The sequence below is a fragment of the Squalius cephalus genome (genome assembly GCF_949319135.1).
Source record: "Squalius cephalus genome assembly, chromosome: 18".
Taxonomy (NCBI): domain Eukaryota; kingdom Metazoa; phylum Chordata; class Actinopteri; order Cypriniformes; family Leuciscidae; genus Squalius; species Squalius cephalus.
The window spans coordinates 14,901,252-14,923,283 of NC_137139.1; the positions used below are offsets into that span (position 1 = coordinate 14,901,252).

Below are 22,032 nucleotides of genomic sequence, written 5' to 3' on the forward strand. Positions count from 1 at the left end.
TTATATGTAAAGGCTTTAAGTAAAGTGTTACCCCAAATGCTAAATGCAAATAATAATAATAAAAACAAAAAATTGTATCATAGTTATGATGAGAGAATAAATAGGCTTATTAACTTCATATCACAGTCAGTGCAGCCAATATAACTCTATTATATTTTGGTGCATCACTTTGCAGAAACTAGGCAGATGCCAACATGAACAGGTTGTAAAATAGAAATATGAATAATTTATGGTAAGTAATTTCGGTACTGTAATGTCTGTTGTGTTGTACACTGTTAAAAATGTGTAAGTAAAACAAAGATCATTCCCAGGCAGCCGCATAGTGTCGGCCAAGATCCGGCCCACATCTGGATTCCACGGTTATCAAACTGCAACTCTACAATCAGAACGTGTTTACCGCAACTTTAAGAGTCGCTATAGCCAGGCAAAAGGTGTCTCGTTGAATTAACCTCAAGTATATTCAGTGACTTTTCTGCCCCGTGTGCCAAAAGTCATAAGAGAAACCGTGTGAGTGAGTGAATTTAAAGTAGTTTGTCAGCTCACACATGAATGGGCACACTGACAAAGTTCCCATGTGTGTTATTGCCACTGCAAGATTCCAGAACAGACAGCAGATTGAGTCGAGGTCCCTGAGGATATTAGCTTTGAGATTTGAGACTTACAGCGCTTTGATAAATGAAGTTCTCTCCCATTAGCTATCTGGCACATAGCCATTTCCTTGTGTGATTCAAAAGCTTTTACACACCCTGTTGGACTTCAATCAATGAATGAAATCTCACTAACTGTGTGATAATGTTAAAACTGAGCTTCCGGACATAAATATCTCGGTGTATTGCCCTTGCACATTCAGGACTGACTTTGCAATGTTTAGCCAAATGAACAGTTTTAGGTCAAGAAGTCAGTGTTTCAGATGACAACATTTGTCCTGAGTCTTTCGTTCTTGGTCACCAAATCATTAACCTGTGTCTTGCAGGTTGTTCGCAACTCTAACAACCTTATGGTGTCTTATAGTTTCTATATGCTTTTCTCGCAGTCAGCTAGTTTAATAATTGAAAAATAAATATTTAGATGGCTATTCAATTAATTAATTGAGTTGAATGGACAGCATTAGACTTTCTTTGTCTTTCTGTACCATACACCTGCTTGAATTCCCTTACAAAAAATAAGTATACTTCAAGTTAATTTTATTATATTTTTAAATATACTTAATGTAGTAAGTATACTAATATCAATGTACTAATAGTACACTTACAAGTATACTACTTCAATACTACTTGGGAATAAATTGGCCCACTTTTTAGTGTATAAAAGTATACTTTAAGTGTATACTTTAACTTTAACTTTAAGTATAAGTTTAAGTGAACTTAACATCATACTTATAGTTTAATATTTCTATATTATTTTTGCACTTTAAGTATACTACTATGTTCCTTTTTAGGTATTCATTTTTATACTTGAAATATACCTTTAACTGTACTTAATTTTCCAGCCACCGTTTGCCAGTTGCCAATCAGTGGCAATTTTTTTAAATCATTTTCACCAAAGTTTCATGGCCCCAAGAATATTTTGTTGGTTGAATATCTGAACATGCTATATATCAAAATATAGCTTCATGCATTTTTTTTTATCTACACCTTAATGTGGGTAAGTATAATAAAGCAACATTTTGAACAAAAAGCTGAGACGATCACATCAGACAATGTCCGGATTGGATTTAAAACATAGATCGAGTCAGACAGGTTTTTGGATTTTGACCTCACATCTGGTTTTAAGGTTAATGTACAGCCACACATGGCACTCAAGTTCAGTATATATGGTAAAGTAGGGATGACAAAGCATATAAGTGCATAAGATTAAAAGAGCGTAATCAGATTACTGTATTAATTACTCTCCAAGTATTAAATTACGTCTTACTAATTACTTTCTAAATCCCATATCAACCTCGACCAGTTGAACAATACAAAGACAGACATGAAACTGCTCTTTTAATTCATTCATAAATTATTCTTGTATTGTATTTCTTGTATTTAAAAGGAGGTTACATTAAAACATAAATTTTAACTTTATACATTACATTTTGATGTTAAATTGATAGAATTGTTCTATAGTCTATATAGTATGTACTGCAATTACATCAGAAGTAATTGTTATTAAATTACAGAATTTTTTTTTAAGGTTATAAAGGAGCATCCTGTAATATACATTATTATACCCAAAAAATATTTTTCAGTTTTTCATTTAAACTTACCCTTTTTTTGCGTAGGTAAATGGAAGGAGCCTTTCCGCCACGACCCATGACCAAGCTGTAGAGGCCTTCCAAGCAGCCAAAGACCCCATTGAGGTCGAGGTACTGCGCAGGGCGGCACACAAGACTCTCAATACTCATGAACCAGCCCGAGGAGTGGACAGCAGTACTCAGACCAATGTTACACTGAAATATATGAAACATCTAGAGACCATGGCTAAGTTACCGTCACCTCCGACACCACTGTGTATGGCTGTGCTGGACAGTTTCCATTCACCCTCACAGTAAGTGCTTGTCAGCATTTGTCAAGCATTTCTTTGACCAGCTTTATCATAACAGTGAAACTTGAGATTTTCAGATTTGCTGTGAACGAGACTTCAGTTAATGTTAATTTTTCATTATACTGAAGGTGCCAAATGGCAAGACGTGACTCCCCTTACTCCACAGACTTACATGATGGCGTACAGAAAGACATTGAGAGTAGAGGACTGGAATATGAGGTATTGTGTTGGTATAGACTGTATTCACTCTAGAGATATGAGGTCATTTGAATTTTGATTTCATATACTTTCTAATATTTTCCCAAGGCCTCATTAATTTCACATGGTTTTACTATGCAAATGAATCATCTACCGTATGTGAGAGTAGCAAGCACTACACACTCTCAGAAATGCTTTGGCTTATGTTTTATGTTACCAATAATTAAAATTGTAAATTTTTGTCATCCAAATAAAGAATCTGTGTTTTTATAGGAAGTGGATCTGCAGAGGAAAACTACTAAGGATAAGCTTGGTCTGAAGATATGTTACAAGACTGATGACGAGACGACTGCCATTTATATTAGTGAGGTAGGGTTCTTAAGAAGGAATTTCTCAGGACAGCAATTTATCAGGCACTTTTTGCCTGCAATGTCCAATTACACCTCTGATTTAGTATACAGTATATATTTACCAGACTTGCTCAGTGCAGCTTTAGGTATTCCAGTGTTTCACAGATTAAATGTTAAGGCTAAATACACTGTTCTTACCATGCTTAGATTGACCCAGAAGGAATTGCAGCAAAGGATGGCAGAGTCCAGGAAGGAGACCAGATTATCCAGGTAGACTTTATTCCATATTGTTGTTTTTTTTTGTTTGGAATACTTTGACTAAAACATAAAATCTATTTTACTTTTCACATGTTGAAGATCAATGGAGTGGAAATCCAGAGCCATGAGGCGGCAGTGACACTTCTGACCAAGGTGGAGAGTAAGAAAGTGACCCTCCTAGTGGCTCGACTAGAAAGTCAGGTCTGCAAACTGTTGTGAACTCATGGATGATTTTGGGAAATTTCATTTGATTTATGTCAGGGGTTTTCAATCCTGCTCCTCTAGGACGACCTTTCTGCAAGATTTAGCTCCAACTCAATTTAAACACACCTGAACCAACTGGACTAAAACTCTGGAGGAAGGTGGTCCTCCAGGAGAAGGTTTGGAGACCCCCAAGTAAAAGAATGACATTGCATTTTTGGTTTGGGTTGCAGGATGTTGGCTGGTTGGAGAAGGATAGAAACAACTTGGCAGATGACTTGCACATGGGCATGCTGGAGCAACAGCATAACAAGGTCAGGGAGTTCACTGCAATTATACTGCAGCAGATAAGTTAACGAGGGTCAAGTCAACAGTAAATTGCTTCCTTGATCCAGTTAAAGGGATAGTTCACCCAAAAATGAAAATTCTGTCATCATTTACTCTACCTCAAGTTGTTCCAAACCTGTATGATTTCCTTTCTTCTGCTAAACACAAAAGATGATATTTTAAAGAAGGTTGGTAATTAAACAGTTGCTGGTCCCCATTGACATCCATAGTATTTTTTTTTCCTACTATGGAAGTCAATGGGGTCCATCAGACGTTTGGTTACCGACTTTCTTCAAAATATCTTCTTTTGTGTTCAGCAGAAGAAAGAAAGTCATACAGGTTTGGAACAACTTGAGGGAGAGTAAATGATGACAGAATTTTCATTTTTGGGTGAACTATCCCTTTAAAGGTGCTAACATCACTACAGTGATTTGCAAGCCATTTAAATGTCTTCCCACTCACTTTAACAGAGCACACATGAAGAAGATGGAGGCACTACTGATACGGCAACCTTACAGTCCAACCATCATGAGAAAGACAGTGGCGTTGGCCGCACTGATGAAAGCACTCGTAATGATGAAAGCTCAGAGCAGGACATCTTAGGAGATGACCAGAATTCCCTTTGTGACACTCTCCCAGAAAACCACAAGACGTATAGTCAAGGCACTTTTGAAAGTGGGGACATGCACTTAAGCAATGACTCCTTCCTTTTAGTTGACAATGGAGACAGTGGAAACTTCCTTGGCATACCTGGAATGGCATGTGAACGTTTCCAGAAACAGCTTGAACTGAAATGCCTGGTCAATGGTAGTGGTCTTCAGGGATTTCTGGAGCATGACAACACACTGCATGGAAAGAGGGTTAGTGTAGACTGTGATGATCAGGAGGTTCAGATGCTTAATGAGGAGTTGCTGAACATTGAGCTGGAGTGCCTGAGTATCATACGAGCACACAGGCTTCAGACTGAAGGTGATGATCAGCAAGCCAAAAATTGCTGCACTAAGCATTTAACTGAGCAAATAAATACTAAAGTCCATCAGGACCTCATTAATAACCAGGTTGACTACGAAGGCTCTACTAGTGCTTACAACACTGGAGAGAGCTGTTGGAGCTTACATCCTGCTCTGGAGTCAGATTCTCCTGACTCCCAAAGGATGGTTCCTGGAGACAAGAGTAAAGGTTCTCCCATGCATAGACGCAACTCAACAACAGCTTGCTCCAAACATCAACTCTCTCCAATTCAGGAGATCAGCCCCACCAAGAGTTTACCTGGAGATCCAGAGGTCACAAATCAGGGGGAAAGAAAGCAGAGTAAGAAAAGGAACCCAAGGAAGACTTCCTTACACCATTCTTCATACAAGAACACCTACATCCCAGCCCACGCTCAACATTACCAAAGCTACATGCAACTTATCCAGCAGAGGTCGGCTGTGGAGTACGGCCAGAGTCAAGTCAGCTTGGCCAGCCTGTGCAAGAACCCAGAAACCACTCCCACTAAAGCCAGGCCCAAGATGGGGTGGAGAGTAAAGATCCGTGGCGATGGAACAAGGTACATCACCAAAAGGCCCATCAGGGATCAGCTGCTGAAAGAGCGTGCTTTGCGCATTCGAGAAGAGCGCTGCAGCGCAACTACAGATGACGATGCGACAAGTGAACTAAAGCTGGGTCGATACTGGAACAAGGAGGAGCGCAAACAGCATGCGGCACTAGCCAGGGAACAGCGTCAACGGCGTGAACTCGTCAAGCAGTGCCACACGGAGAACAAGGGACAAACGGGAGCAATGAACGACAAGGAGAAGCCTGATATTATCCAGCTTAGCCGTAAAAAGATGCTGAAAAGGAGGAACAAGAGGATATTTGACAACTGGATGACCATTCAGGAGCTGCTGACACATGGCACAAAGTCCACAGATGGGACTAGACTCTATAATTCCTTTCTTTCTGTGACTACAGTGTAAGGGATTTTTTGGTTTCGGGCACTTTACTTGTTTACTGTGTAAAATTGTGTGCGGGTTTTTGTGGGAAATCTTGCCTCATTTAAGGAGGTGGGTCATTTAAGAATCTATAGCGATTTGCGTGACGCAACAGTTGGAGTACAGAACAATGATGAGGAAACAAAGGACAGATTTCATGTCTTAATACTTGAGGCCGCACCAAAAATTCACATCAGTTTATATAATATGAAATATTTTATTGAATGGCTGATCATAGTTTGTCCAAGAACTGATGCAGATTTATTTGAAGTAAAATTCTAGCTCTTATTTGCAGTCACTGCCCATTACTCACATATCGCCTACTTATTAAATGTGATGGCCAATCAGTTTTAGGCTTCACTTACCAAATATTATAGTGCAAATGAATTGTGTCTATGACCTGATTATTCCAAAGAGTTTTATTCAGATAAAAGGTTAGAAATGCCTCAGATTAAGCATACCACTGCTTTTAACGTGAACTTTTATTGCTCTTCAGGAATACTGTTGAAAGCCCAAGCATTCAGTTCACATGGAGTTCATACAATTTCACTTTTCACAAAAGCAGTGAACACTTATCATAATCTACAAAATCTAATTTAAAAATTCTACATATCAAAAAGGGGCTGTGGAAATAAGTATGGGTTGGAGGGTATACATGTCTGTAGGAAGCATGTAAAGTACAGTTTGTTGACAGTGTTGCTCATTTAAACCTTCATACAAATGTTTGCCATTGTTTGATGAAACGAAATGAAAAGCTTATGACAAATAAGGATGGCTCAATAGTGGTTAAGCATATTATGTCAGTTGAAAAGACAGGCTCACTATATTAAGTTACACATTGCAACCAACAGCACTCAAGTATCTAGTGCATGGAAAATCACATTAGTCCATTTTAGAATCTATTTACCAGCATCAGTGGATTAATACATTTCGGTGCTATGCTGGGAAGGCAGTTAAAATCAAAGGATCTAAAAAGAAAAGAAAAAGGAAATCTGTTTAATTCTGCTATTGAGCCAGCAGATGAATACAGAAGGCAATTTGGGAGAAAAGGGGTGTTCTCCTGGAATGTTTAGACACTGGTCTGCAGGTCAACGGGAATCCTGAGATCATTCGTTGACTAATCAAAACTAAAGGAAGTGCACGTACACCCCTTTCCCCTACAAACATATGCACACATTCACACAAATTCAACCAAAGATTTGCCACATTTTCACTCTTAGAAGAGCAGGAGAAAGATTGATGTGAAGTGAAAGGTGTCGATAGACGCTCATGATTAGAACAGGATTACAGAAAACTGCCATGTACACAAGGCTTTCTTGTTATTCGATGGCAAATGCTCCCCTAAACCACCGGAAAGATGAGCTTCCAGTTTTTGAAGTTGAACCCATATTAAGTCAAGATGCCCTGAGAAGGGTCATAAGGAGGAGATGTTTTCACGAGAGGTCTTTAGGGACGTCACCGGATGCCCTCCTCTCCTGGTCTATAAAGGATCTGCTAAACTTGCAGGATAAGTGATTTTTGGGGTGTTTGTACAGTAAAGTGTAAAAATCAACAACGCCTCAGTCTTGCTCCATGGTGTCATCTGCAGTCTCTGAGCTGTCTGAAGTGATTTCTGCAGTAGTACTGCCCTCTCCTGCCGGCTCTGTGGAACTGCTGGGACAAGCAGATCGAGTCTCTGCGCTGGACACTCCCTCGTCACTGCTGGTTTTGCTGCTGCTGCTGCTGCTGCTGCTGACTGGGTCATTTTTCTCCTCGGCGCACTCTTCCCTCTCAGACTGCTGCTCTGATAGGTCCGATTCCCTGACGGTCGCCTGACTGTGGGAGGGGTCGGGGGAATCTTCCGAAGCGGATTTGTCAACCCCGTTTTCTACGACCTCTGACTGTGTACTGGAGGGTTCTGTAGAGAGAGGAGCAGAAAATGTCATGTACGCAAGCAGCTGCTGATATGCAAAGATATAATATATTAGCACTCGCATGACCAAGCTGGTTGAAATAAAACAAGAACAATTTACATTAGTGACTTATTTCACACTGATTGAACCCAAATACTATGAATACACACTAGAAAGTTTGGAACAATTAAGATTTTTATAGGTTTTTTAAGCTCATGAAAGGTGCATTTATTTGATTAAAAAACATTTCATTTCACAATATTACCATTTAAAATAACTTTTCTATTGTAATATATTTTAAAATGTAATTTATTCCCGTGATGTAAAAGATGAGTTTTCAGCATCCTTCAGTGTCACATGATCCTTCAGAAATCATTCTGATATGAGGTTTTATTATTGGCGCTCAATTATAAAAACATTCTTATCAATGTTGATAACAGTTTTTACTGCGTAATATTTTGTGGAAATGGTCATAGATTTTTAGGATTCTTTAATGAATAGAAGCTTCAACAAACAGGATTTTATTTAAATAAATAAAAAAAACTTTACTGTCATATTTGATTAATGTAACCCTATTAATTTCTCTTTATCTTGCCACAAACTTCTGAACGGTATTGTATTATCGTTTCCACAAAAATATGAAGCGCAACGGTTTTCAACATTAATAATAAATGTTACTTGAGCATTAGATCTTCTTTTAACAAATTGCTGGCTATTTCAAGAACCAAATATAAAACTAAAGGAGAGCATTTGCAGTAAGGGCTCCAAACTTATGGAATAGTTTGACAGTGATAATTAGATCTGCTGAATGCGTGTTGTCTGTTTTTAAATCTCATCTAAAAACTTTTAGTATTTTGTGATGTCTTTTTTGTGTGCTTTAGGGTTTGATATTTCATATTTACATAAAGCTTGTTTATATATTGTGTATAGCTCTTCATGACTATTCTTAATGATTGTGTTTATATGATAGTGGCTATAAAAGTGCTATATAAATAAGATTTTACTTGATCATATTAGAATGATTTCTGAGGATCATGTGACACTGAAGACTGGAGTAATGATACTGAAAATTCAGCTGTGATCACAGGAAAAAAATGACATTTTAAAATATATTGAAATAGAATTTTTTAAATTTTATATTATTTCACAATAAGACCATTTTTACTGTATTTTTTATAAAAATAAATAAATGCACCCTTGGTGGCCAATAAGACGCTTTTCAAATACATTAAAAATCATAATTATTCCAAACTTTTGACTGGTAGTGAATCTATGATGGTTTTCAGTCACCCAGGCCATTGAGGAATGTTAAGCAAAATACAATCAATATATAGAATATGCTACAAGACTGAATGCATTTCTTAAAATGTCCTAAAAATCCAAATAGGAACTTCTTTTTGTGAAATTTAAGTTTTATAAAGTACATTAATAATCATTATCATCAATAATCATAATTAAATGTAACATTTAACAAATATTATATTCCCATACTTCCATGTGCGTTCTTAGTTTTAACCTTTCTAAGATTCTAAAATATGTATAATAGTAATAATTAATAATGTGTCCAAACTTTTTACTGTTAGTGTATAACTGCAGAGCAACTCTTCATTTGTTGAAGGCATTCACAAAAGCTTGCAATGACACTGATTAAGACCAATTAAATGTCCAGTGTAGTGTTGTCAAAAGACCCGGTACTTCGGTACCAAGTCGGTACTAATTTTTTTTTAAACGTCATGGTACCAGGTTTTCTCAAACCCGGTACTTGATGCGCGTGCATGCCCGAAGCGCGTGCAGTTGCGTCCTCTTCATAAAAGCGCTGATGGCGATCGGCGGTGCTTGCTGCTGATGTGGTGCTGATGTTTTTGCGCGTGCAGATACGTTATTTCAAATGGCGCGCGGCAAGCGCGCTCATAATAGAAGCGGCGCGCTCGTTTGATCCATGCGCGTTCATGGATGCATAGCAACGACAGACGCCATGGGAGTACAAACGCTTGTGCGAACTGCGCTCTCCATGACGACGAGGAAGTGTGACATAGGCCTATTAATTGCTTTCTAGCCCTTGCATTAGCTTTACTACTAGATATATTTATGGAGATGAGAAATAAAAAGCCGTCATTAATATCACAGTCCGTCAGAAAAGCAGTTCTAGTCTTATTCTTGGCTGGATAACTCTTAGCAGGTTTAAAAAGCCCTTTTAAAGTTAAATATGAATGCAGTTTTGGATTAAATAAAAGTATAGTCAAGTCAAATAAAACATTTTATCTCCTGTATAGTTTGGTAATGCTACAATAAGATACCATTCATTAACATCACTTAATGCGTTATCTAACATCAACACATTGAGTGAACAATATATTTTTACAACATTAATTAATGTTTGTGAATGTTATTTAATACAAACACTTGATTGGTCATGTTTGTTCACTTCATTCATTGTGCATTAAATAATGTTAACAGAATTAATGTTAACTTTTGATTTTAAAAATGTATTTTTAAATTAACCCCTAAAGGAGAATAATTGCGAAAGTATATAACTATTGTTTTTTTGTTAGGTCATTTTATCTAATGTTATCTAACAAATGGAATCTTATTGTAAAGTGTTTTTAATACTACAGTTTCCATCTTTGTAACTGTGATATACACTTTAATATAATTATGTAAATTTAATCTAAATTAAGCTTTGGTACCGAAATTGGTACCGAGAACCGTGGATTTTCACTGGTATCGGTACCGAATACTGAAATTTTGGTACCGTGACAACACTAGTCCAGTGTAAACGCCACCAGACTGAAAGGCAGAGGGGGGCGAGTCTGCGCACCAAACCTCCAAAATGGGATTTTGGGGTATGGTTTACGTGAACTCCAGTACCGTTAGCAAATGGGATCAAAGTAATCTGGTTTGTTATGTGGAAGCCAATTATAGTACAATGCATTTTTCAATGCTGCTCATGTCTGCAGAAATTGCCTTCGCTGTGCATGTCAGGATTTAATTTTGCTAGCAAAGGAAAAAAACAAGTGAAAAAAAGTGAACCAAAAAGCACTTTCCATTTTTGGCACGTTCTCATGAACGGTTACCTAGCAACAGTGGTAAACAGCTGATGCTAGTACTCATTTTGATAATAAAAATGCATTGCATTGTGGATCCGAGTCACATAATACAATATTAAAAAGACCTTCGGTGGAATGAGAATGAGACTAAATTTGAAAACAGCCTAAGATATATGCCAATAATCCAACAGCAAGAAAGCATCAGACAGTCCTGGAAACAGATGAAGCCACTCTGATGATTGACAAAACACTTTCAGTGAATGGAAAAGGTCCTGATGCTTCAATTAAAATGTACCTGACATTCTCAATCGCTGTCTACAAGGGGTGTAGAGGTTCTCGTTAAAAAACAATCGCACCATTCTCCACTCACGGTTCGGCAAGCACGTGCACCGCGGTTAATCTCAAATCTGACAAGGCATCTATGATATAGTTTGTTGGGGACACAGTTCAGCTAATGTATGTTTCCAAACAGCCAATCTTTGTCTGTTTGATGCGAGTGCTCTATTATGAGCAGTCATTGACACCATCATTACCCAGGGGTTGATAATGCGCGAGCACAGGTGAGGCCGAAACAGCACACATTGCCTTATGCGTTTAAACAGGCACTCAGTGCTAATTCGGACAGGCACAAAATAATAACGAAAGCGCTGGGCAGGACTCGACCACAAGGACTGACCGATGGCCCAGGGCCAGTGTAAAAGACAGTTGACGGGACAGTTGACGGAGCGGACGGGCCAGAATCTTAATCCTTGGCAATTTAAACATTCAAGCTCAAGAAGACGCAAAAGAACATGGAAAGCCGCACTTCAGTCAACACGTGACTACTAAATTGAATTTGCTTTCAAATCTTCTTATACTTGAACTGACAAAAATTGTCAACATGCCCGTCTTAGCGAGTATCCTAGCAAACACATCTTAAGTAAATGTAAACAGCCGAGAAAGACAACGCATGTGTGTGTGCTGTATCAGTTTATTGAATCTATGCATGTCTTAAAGTGACGGCAGCCTAATATCGTCAATGTTCTAATGACTAATGTTCATCAAACAAAAGAAAGAGAACAATCACGCACTGCTCTTGACTGAAGAACTTTTTGTAACTTTAATAATGATTTATCTTCTTTTAATTTAAAGTGAAGATTAAATGCAGTTATTTTATATTTGATTAGTAATTTCTATATCTGAAAACTGTTAGACCTACCTGAAAAACCTGTAAAGCACCGTGTATTTTATTTGTATCTTTGATCTATTGTATTCTTTGGTACTATTACTTGTAGTTTGATTATTTGTTCTTATTATTTTTTTTATTTATTTGCTAGCAGTAATTTTGCCCCTCAACATAGCACATACCGAACCGTACCGAAACCGTGACCCTAAAACCGTGATACAAACCAAAGCGTGATGAATTTGAATACAGGATGTTAGAAGCAACTGTAAAAAGGACATACCTTGGTCTTCAGCAACAAATTCGTCAGGTTTATTATCCTTCACCTCCGCAGTGACGTCTGATGAGGACTGCGGTAGATCCGATGAGCTCTCTGCTATTGATATGCAGGACAACGGCTTTTCAGCTGGTTCTTTCTCCATCCCATCTTCTTCATCATCATCATCCTCATCATCTTCCTCTTTGTCAAACTTGAGCCTCTTTGCTTCAGGCGTCTCAGGATTCGTTGCATCCTCATCTTCACAATGTTTACTCTTCACTGGACCGACGTGTGAACCTTCTGCTTCTGATGCTGAAGAGTCACTAAAAAATATATATATATAAAAATATATATCACAATTTAAGTTTCATGGCTTTTATTCCAACTGCCAAAGTCATGTATTTATTGATACATTTTTTTTTGTATGAAAACTAACAGATTTCATAATTTTTTTATATAAAGATGACATTTAAACTGTCTTGGAAACTTTCTATTATGCCTTCATTTATTTGTGTTACTTTCAAATGCTTTAAGTATAAATTTGTTGTGCCTTTGTTTTACCAGACTTGAATCTTAAACTATGAAAATCTATCATAAAAATGATTGCGATGATCTAAACAAATAGGGAAATAAACCTTTAATATTCATTATGTGAAAATTATCAATTAAATTTTAAAAAAGTGACTGCACCACAGTTGTGGTGTCATTTCCACCACGTAATTCAATAGTTAAAATATATTTTTTTCCCCTTCACCCCTAAAATCTAATTTTCCAAAGAGCAGGCATGTGATCAGCTAAAGACAAAAAAAGGAAAACCTAACCATGGCCCCATCTAATTATTATAATAATTTCTTTATCAAATTAAAAAAAGATATTGTATATTGCAATAATACATATCTTATATTGCTATAATACATACTATTGTACTGTAAAAGTCATGATAATATATTATAATACAACATATGTTATAATAAACGTATTAAGCTTATCGCTTCTCTTTGTTGACAACAACAGATTTATAAACTATTCTCATGACAAATGAAATGAACTGAAACTGAAAACACAGTGCTGTTACAGTACTCAACAGTTACACCGTTGTGATTTGATGATCGCACTAAGCCAAATCACATTCTCACCACCATGCATTGTCAAAATTCATAAAAAAAAAAAAAAAAAAAAAGAGTAACCGGGCACCTTGCGAGTAACACCGTTTCAACGCTGATTTTTACTCACATTTGGCACTTTGAACCCATGCTATTAGTGTCCCGCAGATGGCGCCGCGAGCATGTGCAGCGCTGTCAGGAGCGATCCGTGCATGAAATAAATGTATTAGAAAACGTAACATTTTGCAATTTATTTACTAATTGTTAAGTCCATTCCGTGATTTCAATCATCATACAGTAACCAGCATTTCGTCCCTCCAAAACCATTTTTTCCTTAGATTTACGCAATCCACGTGGGTCATACTTTTCAGTGCAGAAAATACGAAAATCCGTACAAATATGGAAATCACATCTTTGAATGAGGCAGTCAATGAGAAAGGCAAATATCCTTTCAGTTAAACTGAATTTTTTTTTATTGTGTCACTTTCTGCAATTGTTAAATTATGCAAAAAGAGTGAAAATATTAAGAATTTGAATATGTAAACGATAGCTGTGAAATTAGTAACACACACACGCACAAAAAACCTGCATTCATCAAATCTTCCATATGGTCTTTAAACAGTGGGGCTACAAGGTTTGAAAAACAGGGTCACATGCACACCAGTGATGTGAGGACAGCGGCCAAGTAATAAAAAAATAACATTTCAATTAATTGCAGGTGGATGATAGCCTGGTTAAAACCAGACCATTCTCAGTAGTAACTGAGTTATGGTCTGGCAAAGCTTCTTTAATAACTCATTTCCAAAGGGGCGTCACCAACGGATGTCGCTCAAATGCCTCTGGACGCAATTGGATAGACCTAAAACCAATCAGAGCGATCGTCATCGTGTAAAGCCATATGCTGCGTCCCAATTCGCCTAACCGTGCGTTCACACCGCCGGCGGCGAGAGACCGTCAAAGTGCGGAAGCCATTCTTTTTCAATGAGAGCCGGCGGCGAGCTCCGGCAAGGCGCGGCGCGTCTTGGACGGCGAGAGGAGTTGAAATCAAGTCAACTTTATGTGAACGTACAGTAAGTCACACTACGCCATAAAAGTATGTAACGTTACTCTTTTTGTGAAGAAAATGTATTTACTTTTGAATGTGTAGCAAAAAAGTAGGCAAGCTTTGGGACATACTACTTCGTCATCTTTATCGGACGGATCTGTCGGGTGCATCCTGTCACGTAAACTGCCCTGTCAATCATCGTGTCACAGTTAAAATCCTCTATTAAATCTAATTTAATTTCCTACCGTTTCGGAGAGAAATGTAGTAGCACGTTCATCTGCCAGTGGGTCTTTCATGGAGACTGTCCTCATGTGTTTGCAATTTGAATATAATAATGCATTTAAAAGTTGGTGCGCTTCACCAACGGAGTGGACGTCGCTCAAATGCCTCTGGGTGCAACTGGATAGACCTAAAACCAATCAGAGCGATCGTCATTGTGTAAAGCCCGCCTCAACGTTTCTGATTGGTGCCGCGATTTCAACGGCATGGAAATGGACTTGAATGAGCTCTTTGCCAGACTACTTGCAGAGCAAATCTAAATTTGCCGGAAGTTGTCTGGGTTTTCCCAGGCTAGGTGGATGAGAGATTAATCAAGGAAAACCAATCAAGGAAACCATATGCCTCAAGAACCTCCTAGTGGTCATTATATAAAACACAAAGGAAAAAACTTGCATGAGATATTGCTTAATAACTTAACAGCTTTAACTAAAAAATATTTATAAAAAGGTTCCTTGCACGCACGGCAAGTCCGAAATCTTCGCACGTTAAAAAATTAATACGACATCATGTGTCAATCACGTTAACACACTGCCTCCGAAACTTTAGTCAGTCATAAAAAAAAAAATCGTATCGGGTTCCATTTTCTGCATTTTTCGCATCCGTAGCAAGCATTTTAAGAGGTGTTTTGACAATTCAGAGCCATGAATTACTAATACAAAAAAAACCGCATATGAATATTTCAGACTTTGTGCAAGGACCTTAAGAGTGTTTTCCAACATGATGGAAATATTAAGGTGTTTAAAGCTTCATTCGCAGACTCTCATTTAGCTACGGTGTTGCAGGGTCCACTTGTTTAAGCAGCAAAGGAGGCAAAACAGATCTGAGAGAATTTTTAAAAAAAGGAGAAATTAAAAATAAAACAAAAGGAAGGAAAGGAAAGTACAGTGTGGGAGCGTTTTACTGAAGTGGTTAACCAGTGCCAATCAAGTGTTGGGTGTGTGATGTATAACGGCTGTGAAGCAAAAGCCTTTGCTTGGGCTGAACATATTTAATTTCTTGTGCGTGTGTTCGGGAAGTTGCAGTGATGGAAACAGTGACAATTTAAGTTTGAAGGGAGTAAAGCCTGTGTGTAGGCTATTAAGGAAATGTCATTTTGCCAAAGAAGAATTACATTTAAGATCAGCCTACTTCAGTGTAATATGCTTTACACTGAGAATTAGACTAATTGTAATGTGACGATCAGGTGCGGATATCTAAATGAGAGAAAAACATATAGGTTCGGGTGTGTGGCGGGTGGATGATTTATTTTTAACAGCAGATTCGGGTGACGTCAGAGCTGATCCACGCATCTCTAATGCACACACTGGCATTCGGGACTTACTTGACCGTTCTCTCCGATTGCTCGGAGGCCTTTTCTTTGCTTTCTGTGCTGTCAGGAAGGCCGTTGGTAGCTACACTGCTGGACAAGGAGAGTTTCGGTCTGTTCAGTGGCCTGGGTGTTCCTGGACCATTCACATTTCTATCACAGACAATCAAAGACACATCAAAACCATCGGACAGTAAAATTAGGTTCATCTACTAGTCTCTCTTTACAGAGCAATAAAACTTCAAACTGAATTGGTTTAGTGATCCATAAGGCTATTTTCAAAGTTTCCACAATGGTGGTTAAAGCGATAAACTCACCTATCTGGAAAAGCTGAAGTGTTGCCAGGGAACATGACACCATTCATTCTGTTCACACAACCTGACCCTTTTTTCCTTTAAAAATAAAAGATGCATAATAGTATTAAAAGACAGCGGAATGGTTTTTAAAAACATTGCAAGAATAACTAAAAGCTGATATTGAAAGCTGCCCACACACAAAACCATAAAATAGAGCAGAAAGAGAGTTTAACTCACTCTGAGGTAGGATACACACAACTGACCACCATCACATTCTGAAAACAAAACAATTTATAAGTGTTAATCTTCCTGATTCAGGGGAAAAAACCTGTTCCCAAAGAATTGGTCATTTCATTAAACACAACATACCTTCTCCACACCCCTGAGGAACTTTTCTGTTCCTGCGTAGTTTCTTTTTGGCTCAGTAAGAAGCTCACAAAGACGCTGAATAGTGAAAGGAATCCTAAAGAAAAAATCATTTTAAATTTTAATAAACAACTAGGGTTGGGAATCACCAGAGGCCCCACGATATCATCATGATTCTTAAGCCACAATAAAATATTGTGATTTTAAACATTTTGCGACATGCTGAGTATTGCAGTAAAATGCATTGCGATTACCTTTTTTCAACAGCAAATGTCCCCAAAGGAAAACTTTGTCCATATACGTTTTTATCTAATAAGATAAAGTTCTCAGTCTGTTCATTTCTCATCTTCATATCCATCTCCTTCGTTCAATTTTTTCCTTCCTCATATTTTAGACATTTTAATAGAAATTACAGTTGTCAAGTGAATTTTTGTTGCACATTTGAAGCCAATGTATTTGTTTTTAAAATACAAATGATGTGAATGTGCTTCCTTAAAACACCGCTCACTGTGTGTCTCCGAGAGAGAAATTATTTACTCTGTCTGATCGTGAAATTACAGCTGAGAGAAAGGTTTCAAATTATTATTATTTCCAGTATGCACAATAATCGCAATCCTCAGGCGCTTAATCAATTAATACTTGGCCTCCATTTATCAATAAAATAGCCCCACTCAAAATAAAGATTATGCCATATCAATGTTTTTCCCCACCTCGAACTGTGAAATACGTCAGCTGTCTCTTACCCGTTGTATCCATTGACGATTTTGAGAATCCTCTGCTTCATCTCCTCAAAGGGAATGTACTCAACGTTAGGATTGGCAGGTCCCCGTTGCTCTGGACACGAGGCTTTAAAATCATCCATCACTTTCTCCAGTTTGAAGAGGAAGTAGTTTTTAAACTGAGACCACTGAATGCTGAGGAATGTTGTAAATGATTCAATAAAGGAAATTAGAAACTTTTCTATTCTAACAGTTTACTCTCACAACGCACTCTGAATGGGTAAAATCGTGTTTACAGTCAGCATGAAAAGAAAATTATGATTGGCATTTCCACTCTATTGTGATGTATATCCGAGTGAAACGGCTTTTCAGATGAGAAGAAACGTAGGGCGAGACATCAGAATTGAACTGTTGTTGTTTTCTAATTGATGCGATCCCATGTGAGTGGCAGGTGCTGAAGGGGAAGGGTTATTATTGTCCCGCCCTCACGCCGGTGCAACCTGTCACTCACATGAGATCAACCAATAGCAAACCACAACCATCCAATCAATTCCCCATAGACAAAATCAAGCCCTGACCTACATCTGTTCTTGTTTAAGAAGCCGTTTCACTAGTATATACGTCACAACAGGGAAGAAAAGACTATAGAGAATGTAAAGATGACAACTCAATGTGTTGAGTTCTGGGTAACTGTGTCCTTAGACCTCATATCAGGAGGATCACGCTGCCTTTCTGCTAAGGCAGTGCGATTGTGAAACATGTCACCATTGTAGGTCATTCACGCTGCATCGAGACATGCCATATTAACTCACATCATCGTTCAGTGAGAAAACTGGACAACACAATACCTTTTTTCACCTTTTCTACGTGTAAAAACACTATGGGAAGCAGGTTGAGGGGGTGACGAGAAGACATTGGAAAACAAATCTATTAAGAATTGTCACTGATTAAACACATTGAATATCACTCAATAAAATAATCACATTGCTGAGTGTTTTTGAAAGTTTTGAATTTGGTTTGGTTTAACATTACCTTCACGGATATGACTGTTGCAGTTTGTCGGCTTGTGAATTAGCAGAACTTGCACGCAGCCACTTCAAAAACAGTTTACAAGCTTCTAGGGATTGACTTTGGTTGTCTTGTGTAGAAATAAATAAATATTAAAAAATAAAACAGTCTGTGTCGGTGTCTGTCCACTGAATGTGACCCACATTCTCTGATTCCCCATCATGACCATGGGGAAGTGGATATTTACAATGACAACAATAAAACGTTTCCAACTAAAATATGGATCGACTTCTTTCCGCTTGTTGAACACGTCGTTGTTGACTTACTATCCCCATGGGGAAATTTTGTTTCAATGAGTTTCATCATGCGTTCATACACAAAAAAACAAACAATGTAAATGTACTAAATCTTTCAGAAATATTCAGCTTAAGGTTTAACATGTCACACCAAGAAATAACTTCATTCAAAACAGGTCCATGACTGTGCTCATCCCCCCGGAATAACTAATGCAGTATCATCTGCAAATTTAATTGCGTATCTCCCTGGAAGGGTACTACTTATACAGTTGCTTGGGTACAAGATGAACAATAAGGGTGAGAGGACACAGCCTTGTGGGGATCCAACATTAATAATTTGTTTCTCAGACAGTGAGCCACCCACGCACTTGTTGAACTCTGTTCCTTAATAAGTCCTGCAACCACAGAATCAGTCCTCAATCTAGGAAAAACTGTGGCAAGTCTTTCAACCAAAACAGACAGCAGGATATTATTAGGATTTATAGGATTTAAGATGCGAGTAAACAATTTGCAACAATGTTAAGATTGCATCATCCACTCCCTTGGTTTGACACTAGGGTTTAGCGGTATACTACCAGAATGACAATATATTGCGGAATGAACACGTACGATTATCATATCATGCACATTTGATTATCTACGGAATTAGGGAAAAACATTAGACATTGACAAACTAAAAACTAATTAGACAAACTAAAAACATTTAGTTTGGTTGTCCTCGAGGATAGATATCCAATTTGCAAAAAATGAAGTACATCAAACATGTTGGCCTATATTTGAGAACACCATCCCTCCATGCAGATAAAGGCATGTCCCATTTATAACTTAAAGGGGTGGTTCGGTGTAAAATCAACCTAGGGTCCTTTGCACCATGACCTCGAGCCAAACACCCCCTAGAAGCCTTTTTTCCCTTGGTTGAACATTATTAAAGTTAGAGCTTATTTAGAGATATCAGGCTAAAGGCTTAGTGCAGGCGCTAATGGATCCTATGATGTATCTCGTAAATTACCCCACTAATAATGCCTGGAATGGTACCAAACTTCTACAGTAGTACAAATAGGTTCTGTACTCATAAAACGAGGCATTGGAAAGTTTGTACACTACATCCTTATGCATCGCTTTCTGCCAGGACTTTTATGTGCTTTTCCCAGACCACTGAAGTGACAATTTCAATTAAAATAAAATAAAATGAAATTTGTTGGTACATCAGGAGTTTATTTAAATAACACTTGCCTGACGGCTCGAGGTCATGGTGCAAAGGACCCAAGGCTGATTTTACTCCGAACCATCCCTTTAAGGGCGTATGATTTCAGAAATGCGGAAGGAAATGCGGAATCCAGTCATGAAAATGGAATTTAGAGCATCACGTAAAACGTGAAAGAGATGTCACGTAAAATACGTGTATTGATGGATGGATAATTAAGTATAGCGAAAGTAGAGCTGTACAATAAATCAAATCGTGCAATGGACTGTGAATATTAAAGCGCAAAAGACTGCTATACAAGTATATAACCTGCTTATTCTGCATGAACATATCCAGAGCTGCTCTGAGAGAACGCTTAAAGAGCATTTAATCATTTTATTTGAGAAAAACCATTGTCAAGGTTTTAGTTTAGTAAATCACTGTTGTGCAGCACTTTGCCAAAAAATAAAAGGAAAAAGTTGTTATTTTAATTTGATTACATTTTAAAATATTAATCAAAATGTTAAGCATTTATTTGCTTACCACCGTTTTTGATAATATATTTGTATTAAATCATAAAAAGAAAAAATACATTTCTCTATTATTCTTAAAAATGTTAATTAATGAAAAAATAAGTTGTTAATCTAACCCATAATCAATTCTGAAATTTAATTGATTAGACATGTTTCTGATTATTGAAATTAATAAACAAAAACAAATGGTTTCAAATTTGTTATAATAAAGCATTTGTTCAACCAAAAAAAAAAAACTGTTTTCATTCATTTAATGCTCATGTTAACTGATAATAATAAGAAGAATTGATTGTTTAATACAGTATACCGTGAAACCGTGATATTTTTTGAGACAGTTATCATACCGTGAAAATCTCAAACCATTACAACCCCATTTGACATTATTATTTGGACAACTTTACCACGTGACGGCTGAAGCAGCAGCAAGTGCCCAGCGTGTGACACTGCTTTCATTGTAAACTGATACATTGTAAACAGAATAGTGAAAATGTCAATTTATCATGCAATACAATATGAATATTAAATTAAGTCAAAAACATAACAAAAAGTGCAGGTATCGCTGTTAACTTCAGTATGTAGCATAGGGCGACCCTCTAAAGATGGAGGCACCGCCCCAGAATGCAACGCGGTGTGATGTAACTTCACATTCTCCATTTCATGCTGACTTTAAAATACTTGTGAATAAAGCAATATTCTCTCTACAATAGCATAAACTAAAGATCATTTGACTCTGGATCTGTCTGTGAGAGTGTTGGACTTACATGGTCTCTCCTGTTCTCGCAACATGCGATAGAAACTGATCCAAAATCGGGCAGGTTTCTTTTTCTCCTTTCTTCTCGAAATCTACAGTGAACAGAGTAAACAATAATGCTTCATTAACATCATGCGAAATGTTTCTTTCATTCTATTGTGTTTATCAAAATGACTGATATTTTATTGTTATTGCCTGTCATCGCTTGTAGTGTGCGTTCACGCGCTTATTTTGTATGAAAAAATGCCAATAAAGCACTTTGAAATTGACATTTCTGCTCCAGACTCCTCTACAAAGTTAAGTCACACAAATAAGCGCCCGACAAACTTTTTTTGCTGACTGTGCAGCTAAGTTAATGCAAGTAAGAAGTTTCAGACAGTAAATAAGCGACTAAACCTGTGTATTCTGTGCTCACATAACAGCAGTGTAGCTCACAGCTAACCGGCTTTCTATCTGTTCCCGTGTAGCAAAAGACTTTATCAACTTCCGACGTGGCACATCTACAAGATAAACTCATACACATTATCTGTGTATTGTTGAGAATCGATCCAAATCGATTATTAGTGATATTTAAAGCTTTTCCGGCATGGTCAGCACCTAGCATTGGCTGCTAGTTTGATTTCCTAGCTTAGCTTACAAGCTAACGAATTTGCCAAACCTTTTCTGGTATTCATTATTTGTTAGCGGTACCTCGAAATGCTTCCAGAAGTGTATCGATTTCCATTGTGGAGGTATGTTTGCTACTCTCTGGTCTCTCTGAGTCCAACTGGAAACAGAAAGATGGCAACAGCGACACAGAGAAAACAGCAGCAAATCTTTAATATGGCGCCGGTGACGTCACTGCCCGACTGCTGCTACTGAGCATGCGCTGGGTCTGGGTGTTTATGAAAAGTGTTCATTTTGCATAGTGGAGCAAGAAACAATCTTGTTTTTTGCTAATATGTTAGATATTAA

The 22,032-nt window shown here is 37.7% G+C and overlaps 2 protein-coding genes across 3 annotated transcripts in view; one reads left to right on the forward strand and one right to left on the reverse strand.

The window, feature by feature from the left end:
- The window catches only part of pdzrn3a (PDZ domain containing RING finger 3a), a 30,913-nt gene extending 25,085 nt beyond the window's left edge, over positions 1-5,828 (forward strand). The window contains exons 4-10 of the mRNA XM_079848112.1: positions 2,264-2,529; positions 2,655-2,745; positions 2,998-3,093; positions 3,282-3,344; positions 3,432-3,533; positions 3,767-3,847; positions 4,331-5,828. Of these exons, the coding sequence (XP_079704238.1) occupies positions 2,264-2,529; positions 2,655-2,745; positions 2,998-3,093; positions 3,282-3,344; positions 3,432-3,533; positions 3,767-3,847; positions 4,331-5,818 (2,187 nt within the window). The 3' untranslated portion in view covers positions 5,819-5,828. The remainder of the gene's footprint in view (positions 1-2,263; positions 2,530-2,654; positions 2,746-2,997; positions 3,094-3,281; positions 3,345-3,431; positions 3,534-3,766; positions 3,848-4,330) is intronic.
- A 103-nt stretch (positions 5,829-5,931) lies between these two features.
- ppp4r2a (protein phosphatase 4, regulatory subunit 2a) lies at positions 5,932-21,931 on the reverse strand. 2 transcript variants are annotated; one of them, XM_079848113.1, is made up of 9 exons: positions 21,769-21,931; positions 21,089-21,170; positions 17,332-17,502; positions 16,592-16,685; positions 16,460-16,497; positions 16,244-16,318; positions 15,942-16,079; positions 12,218-12,516; positions 5,932-7,730 (listed from the first exon to the last, which is right to left on the reverse strand). In XM_079848113.1, exons 1-9 carry the CDS (start codon positions 21,800-21,802, stop codon positions 7,393-7,395), a joined length of 1,269 nt encoding a protein of 422 aa, XP_079704239.1. In that variant the 5' UTR covers positions 21,803-21,931; the 3' UTR covers positions 5,932-7,392. The 2 variants fall into 2 exon arrangements, with proteins under 2 accessions (XP_079704239.1, XP_079704240.1); XM_079848114.1 differs by having other exon boundaries at positions 21,737-21,921.
- Between the last annotated feature and the right edge of the window lie 101 nt (positions 21,932-22,032).

Coding starts and splice junctions, on each gene's coding strand:
- ppp4r2a (XM_079848113.1), bottom strand. CDS start 21,802: ATGGAAATCGATACACTTCTGGAAGCATTTCGAG. Junction 16,319..16,459: donor TGTGTGTATCCTACCTCAGA/GTGAGTTAAACT, acceptor TTATTTTTAAAG/GAAAAAAGGGTCAGGTTGTG. Junction 7,731..12,217: donor ATTTGTTGCTGAAGACCAAG/GTATGTCCTTTT, acceptor CTCTCTCTACAG/AACCCTCCAGTACACAGTCA.